The sequence below is a fragment of the Lathyrus oleraceus genome, chromosome 3 (assembly GCF_024323335.1).
Source record: "Lathyrus oleraceus cultivar Zhongwan6 chromosome 3, CAAS_Psat_ZW6_1.0, whole genome shotgun sequence".
NCBI classification, from domain to species: domain Eukaryota; kingdom Viridiplantae; phylum Streptophyta; class Magnoliopsida; order Fabales; family Fabaceae; genus Lathyrus; species Lathyrus oleraceus.
The window spans coordinates 470,736,441-470,743,098 of record NC_066581.1 but is presented as its reverse complement, the minus strand read 5'-3'; the positions used below and the strand labels follow the sequence as shown (position 1 = coordinate 470,743,098).

General features: G+C 35.1%; 1 protein-coding gene and 1 non-coding gene across 2 annotated transcripts; one reads left to right on the top strand and one right to left on the bottom strand.

The window, feature by feature from the left end:
- The first annotated feature begins 622 nt into the window (after positions 1–622).
- Positions 623–729, top strand: LOC127134112 (small nucleolar RNA R71). The gene has a single exon (XR_007807882.1). It is a non-coding gene; the product is annotated as a small nucleolar RNA R71 (small nucleolar RNA).
- Positions 730–4,634: 3,905 nt separating this feature from the next.
- On the bottom strand, positions 4,635–6,289 carry LOC127128218 (cytoplasmic tRNA 2-thiolation protein 1). The gene is made up of 3 exons (XM_051057442.1): positions 5,467–6,289; positions 5,272–5,383; positions 4,635–4,849 (listed from the first exon to the last, which is right to left on the bottom strand). The coding sequence occupies exons 1-3, from the start codon at positions 6,240–6,242 to the stop codon at positions 4,691–4,693; spliced, it is 1,047 nt and encodes a 348-aa protein (XP_050913399.1). The 5' UTR covers positions 6,243–6,289; the 3' UTR covers positions 4,635–4,690.
- Positions 6,290–6,658: the final 369 nt, after the last annotated feature.

The window sequence follows — 6,658 nt, the reverse complement described above, 5'->3', positions numbered from 1 at the left end:
TTTTGACGTGTTTGCATTAACACTAAATTTTCCATCAAAAGTTCTAGGTTAGATTTATTAGGCTCGGCTGGTGTAGCTTTTTGGAAATGCGATGGTCCCATAGCTTGCTAGGTTTTGTTCCGATAAGAGAAATTAGGGTGATCATATCACCCTGGATTATATGTGTTGGAGTACAGATTGTTCTGTTGGTTGTTCACAAAATTAACATTTTCTTGGGTGGATCCTCTAGCGAGGATCATTTGGCAATCTCTATAGGTGTGCCCATTAACTCTGTATATCTCACAGTAGAGAGCAGTGGGGGCAACATAAGCAACATGAGAAGAAGTATCGGGTGTGAAAGATGCAATGCTTAAATTATTAATCTTTTGGTAAAGGGCATTCACCTTAAAACTCATATGAACAATGCATTAGCCCCATAAAGACCACCAGTCTTAGGGGTAAATTTAGGGGCAGCTTGTCGCACGCTTTTCCATGAGTGGTGGTTTTTGACCATCTCTTGTATCAAGTTATAGACTACATCTTAAGGAGTATTCATTAGGGCTCCATCATAAGATGTATCTAGGGTCATCCTTGTGGAGTAGTGGAGACCATTGTAAAAGGTATGGATAATCATCCACTTCTCAAGCCCATGAAAAAGGCATAGTCTTAACAAATCCTTATAACTCTCTCACGTGTCAAACAATGATTCCTCATCTTCTTACCTAAAATTGTTAATCTCATTTCTAACTTGGGTCGTTTTTCTTAAGGGAAAGTACCGTGCAAGAAAGACCGCTTTCAATTGGGTCCAGGAAGTAATAGAATTAGCGAGAAAGGATTGAAGCCAATCCCGTGCACGATCTCTCCAATAGAAAGGAAACAAACGGAGGCGGATAGTGTTTTGGTCAACACCATTAGCCTTAACAATACCACAATTATCAACAAATATTTAAAGGTGAAGGTTCAGGTTTTCAAACGGTACCTCAGAAAATTGATTTTGTTGCACCATGCCAATCAAAGAAGGTTTAGTTCATAATTATTCTCCATAATCGGTGGGTGCACAATACTACAATGTGGTTCCTCTTTAGTAGAAGTCACGTAATCCTTAAGAGGCTTAATGTTAACTACTATATCAACCATATCTTATAGTCTAAGATTTAAGCGTCTTTCAAGTAAGACACGCTCGATTTTGTAAACAAGTTCAACCAAATTCCCAACATAACAAATTTAACACGAGTTTGTAGCTCTCACTTCCACTTCATCCTCCTTTCATTGTGGATGCCATTCTGAGACAAGTAAATCATTCTTTATCTTTATTCTTCATAAATCTTTTCAATAAAAGGTACATTTGTAAAACATTTTACGAGTTGATATGTTATTGTTCAAAATGTTTTCCTTGTTGAGGTTTGTTCATGTTTTTGTATGCCCTAGTTGAGTTAATTCTATCGTATGTAGATTACTTGTTTCACTAACCCCTCACTGAACATATGCGTTCATTTAAATTGATTTATAAAATTATAATTTGAAAATTAAGTTATATTTGAAAACCAACATAAATCAGTCAATATTTTTTGAATTGCATGCATCTTGTAATTTATCTTTCACTCTTTAACATATATAATTTGGTTCAATGCTCCATGTTTTTCAAAGCAACGATTCATTTTCTTCTAGTTTATTTTTAAAAGCATCAATTTATTGAGAAACTTGGATTCATCATCATTATTTATTCAACGATGATGATTATTATGATGACATCAATGACAATGCGTTTGAATTAGTCAACAAATTCATGCTTTTCCAAATACACTATAAGAAAATGAATTGTTGCTTTGAAGAAATTGGAACATTGAACAAAATTCAATTTTGTTAAAGAGCGAGAGATAAATTACAAGATGCATGCAATTCGAAAAATAGTTGACCGTCTAAGTTGTTTTTAAAGAATAATTTAATTTTCATATTATTATCTTCTAAATTAATTTGAATGGTTGTATATGTTTATTGACGGATAATGAAAAATAAGCAATCCACATACATTATAATAAACTCATATACATACCACCACGGTCGGAATATATAACCATGGTGAAATCATAATATTATGCGTGCTTTAAAAAAAGTTCTATTGTTGGGTTTCGAACCCATGAACTATATATATATATATATATATATATATATATATATATATATATATATATATATATATATATATCACAACGGCTATCTATTATAAATATTGTGATAGGTAGCCCACTACCTAACTTATCACTACGTCAATCGCATGTGATGGAAAGCAACATATTTATAACCACATCCTATCTAACCACAGTTGGATAACCGTCATTGTATCCTTTTCCCTACCATGGTGAAAGGGTATTTACGTAGTAGTGTCAAACATTGAAATACTTGGAATTTGCGTTAAAATATTTATTTTTAATAAATATCTCATACTCAAGAATTGGCGTCAAAAATCTAATATAATCCTTGATTCAAAAGATAGAAGTGTGTTTGTTGAGTTTTAGGAAAAATCCAAGAAAAAGTAGATCATTGAGAAACTCAACAAAGTCACCATCTTCATTATCGGAACAAATAAATGAAGGATCAACACTAAAAATATCTTTTGAAAGAACAATCACGATAAGTGGATGATCTTTAGAAGATTCGTCATCTAATGAAAATGATGAAGAAGCTTCATCCACTACAAGATATGCATAATATTCATTCAAGAGAAGATTTGAAGAAGCTTCATCAAGTAGAATCATTGAAAGCACTACAACAAACAAGACCTTAGACAGCGCTTTTTTTAGCCTTAGACAGCGCTTTAAAGCGCTGTCTAAACCTCCGCTGCTAAAGGTTTAGACAGCGCTTTTTTAAATCTTAAAAGCGCTGTCTAAGCCCCCCCCTTAGACAGCGCTTTGGCCAAAAGCGCTTTATAAGACCCTCTTATTTTAAATTTTTTAGATATACCTTAGACAGCGCTTTTGAAAAGCGTTGTCTAAGCCCCACCCCCTTAGACAGCGCTTTGGCCAAAAGCGCTTTCTAAGACCCTCCTATTTTAATTTTTTTAGGTATACCTTAGACAGCGCTTTTCAAAAAGCGCTGTCTAAGCCCCCCCCCCCCCCCCTTAGACAGCGCTTTTGCCTAAAGCGCTTTCTAATCCCCCCTTAGACAGCGCTTTTTACAAAAGCGCTGTCTAAGGTATACGAAAATTTTTGAAGCTTTTGTTTTAAACCACATTTTTTCCAGGTTTATAAACCAGAATTTCTACCTGTTTTCAACCAGATTTTGACAGACAATTATCACATTTTATATATGCCATTTTGGCCTTTTTTCTACCAATTTTTGGCTAACAAATATATATATATATATACCAATTCAAACCAATTTTGCCTTAAATGTATCAAAATATATACAAATTTATGTACACATTTACAAGTCTATAAGCTGTCCCTGGTTGCTCCAATAGACATCTAGTATGATGCCTCAAGATCTTCCTTGGACCACCCTTCTCATTACTGTGATGCCTCTTCGAATTTCTTCTTCCGCGGATACTTTTTTACTAACTTCCTCATGTTGGTCATCAGCCATGTCTAACCTGTAATAAACCAAGGAAACCATCAAATATCAAATATAACTTATAGTCAAAGCAATTGAAAACAAAAAAATAAAGAAATCATGCATTATCAGATATAACTTATAATCAAAGCAATTGAAAACAAAAATATAACGAAATCATGCATTATCAGATATAACTTATAATCAAAGCAATTGAAAACAAAAAAATAAAGAAATCATGCATTATCAGATATAACTTATAAAGTTTCTGTTTTGCTGAAGTCTTTAGAGTGAGAACAAAAGTTTTCCTTGACAAGAAAGCATCCAATCTTCCTCAAACTTAACGTCGTGGCTTGATGTTGTGTCAACTTTCTGTTACATTCTTTTGTTTATTAATTTAAGGTTGTTTCACACATGTAAATGAAGACAAAATGGAAATTGTCTTTCTGTATTTCTACTACTCATAATACATAAAAAATATAAAAATTGTTGCACTGGTAAAGTAATAAACACGTTCCATTCATCATGTAATAACTCTTCCTTATGATTAAAAGTTCTAAATCCATGGAAAAAAATATCAGATTGGCAATGAAGAGTCTCAATCACGGGCAAGTGGTATTTCTTTCAATTCAATATAGTTTGAGCATAAAACACTACATTTACACCTAATATTACAAAACAGACTATATTGGTCACTCTACTAGAATGACAAGTATTAGCATTTTGACTATGAATACCCCCTCTAATTGACCAAACATATATTTTCTTACAGTTACAGGTGAAAGCTGCTACAAGCACAAAGATTGGTTGCATTCTACAGTAGTACATTGTTGAGTTGTATGGACGAATTCTGAGTATAAAGATACAAATAACTGTACCGCAAAATATTGCTCACAAAATGAAGCTAGAGATGTTTAATTAACTACAAGGAAAAGTAACAAAATATGTGAATAATGCAACTATTCAAGACTTATTGTTTTAATCAATAATCATTATTTTTATATTACTACGATGTTCTGCAAAGTCTACCGGCCTTATACTTTTTGACATCAGATATATTGACATTTAACCAACTGCCATGGAATTTACTGATAGATATTAACTACAAGTACCTCTGATCATCAATTAGAACCCACTGTTATAATGATGCCTACACAGAAAATCAGAAGTCTAAAGATCCACATTGTTTGCTCTCAATGCTTTTTCTTCCATGGCTTTCATTTTCTTCCTTGCAACCAACTTCAACCCGACTCCGTCCAATTCCCAGTTTAGGCAAACCTCGATTCAATCCATCAAGCAGAACACAAGCTTTACACCATTTCTGTACATGAAAAGGTTATTGTATCTCAGCTGTTCTAGTTCAGATGACCCAATAGTGAAATCAAACGGAGAAAAAGACCAAACAATATCTTAAGGACTATGAAAGCCCATTACAATACAGCTCATTGAGCCCAAGGAAAACAGAAGATGAAACCGATCATCAAGTTGAATCACGTGGAATTCTTTTGAAATGAGTAAGAATATCAAAGTTGAAAAACAAAGTTAGCAATATAAAATAATAACTCAATCAAGCCATAAGCTTACTCAAATTAAGATTTGTTTATAGTGGTACGAAAGCAAGATTAGCTGAAACAATCTTATTCAAAGGAAACAGTCAATTTGGATTGAAAAGTATCATTGTATATATATGAAACTATGTTAATATTCAACCATGTGGGAGAGCAATGGTGACGTAGAAAATACCTGACTTGAAATATAACCACAACGTTCACACGTTCCCTGCTCGGGCATTTTAGTAGTGGTAGAAATCCTGAAATTCTCCCCGGATTTTATGATGTCGAGAATGGCCCTGGGTCTGCATTTTCATGAACATGAGTATGATGTAATATGTGAAAATAACAAACAAACAAACAGGATAAATGGATAGGGGTTTAGCACCTGATTCGCTCCAAATCCTTGATGAACTCGCGAGCAAAACCACGATAAGCATTTGGAGAATAAATGCATTCAATGGAAAAGTAATCAAGCTTTTTGAAATATGCATACATAACAATCTCTTTTTCATAAGTATATTTGAAAGGTTTACATCTAGGGATTGGTCCATCTTCACCTGTTACAATTGAACTGCATCTACTCAATCTAGCTATATCTCCTCTCAATATGTTCAACAGAATCGTCTCTGCTATATCATCGACATTGTGTCCTGTCACCAGTTTATCCACTTTCAGGAAAGCAGCTCCCCGATCAAGCGCCTGGCGGCGGAAGACGCCGCAGAAAGTGCAATTGTTCTTCAGACCGATGAGTTTGACAATCTCGTCCATCGTCCAACCGTATAAATCCTTGTAGGAAACAATTTTGAGAGGCAATCCATACTGAATCTGGTTTCGATGAACGGTTTCAAGGGAATCGTCGCGGTAGCCGGTGATGCCTTCGTCGACGGAGAGGAGGAAGAGATGGAGGCCGTAATCGTGGACGCGGTTGAGTTTAGATAAAACGTAGGCGAGGACGGTGGAGTCTTTACCGCCGGAAGCGCCGATGGCGACGCGGTCGCCGCGGGAGAAGAGACGGTTGGAAAGGATGATTTGGTGAATCTCGTTTTCGAAGGCGAGGTAGAAACATTCAGTGCAAATTTGTTGAAGGGTTTTAGGTCTCTTGAGAGAAGCTCTTCTTTCGTTGCATAAACAGCAAATGCGCACGTTTCTCTTTCCTTCCATTATTCACTACGACGGAACAGCCACCTAAACCCTAACTATCTTCAGTACAATAGTACTCATAATTAATTTTTTTTTTAATTGAAAGACTTTAAACAGCGCTTTCTCAAAAGCGCTGACTAAGGTCTATATTTAAAAGCGCTTTCTAAAAGCGCTGTCTAAGGGGGGGGGGGGTATTAGACAGCGCTTTCTAAAAGCGCTGTCTAAGACCCCCCCTTAGACAGCGCTTTCATTATTTTTTTAGAACATTTTCCGTGTTTTATTTTTATTTTAACCTTAGACAGCGCTTTCTTTTAAAAGCGCTGTCTAAGATGCGCTGTTAAAAAACCTTTTTGGCGTAGTGAAGATCATAAAGAATGTTTGAAGATTCTTAACATCGAGATGATACATCCTCAAGAGAGTCATACAAAGATGTCTTC

Excerpts from the sequence above, each read along its gene's own strand:
- LOC127128218 (XM_051057442.1), bottom strand. The coding sequence starts at position 6,242 with ATGGAAGGAAAGAGAAACGTGCGCATTTGCTGTTTATGCAACGAAAGA. Across the intron at positions 5,384-5,466 it reads AAGGATTTGGAGCGAATCAG|ACCCAGGGCCATTCTCGACA; the intron begins GTGCTAAACCCC and ends ATGAAAATGCAG. Across the intron at positions 4,850-5,271 it reads GTGGTTATATTTCAAGTCAG|AAATGGTGTAAAGCTTGTGT; the intron begins GTATTTTCTACG and ends TTTCATGTACAG.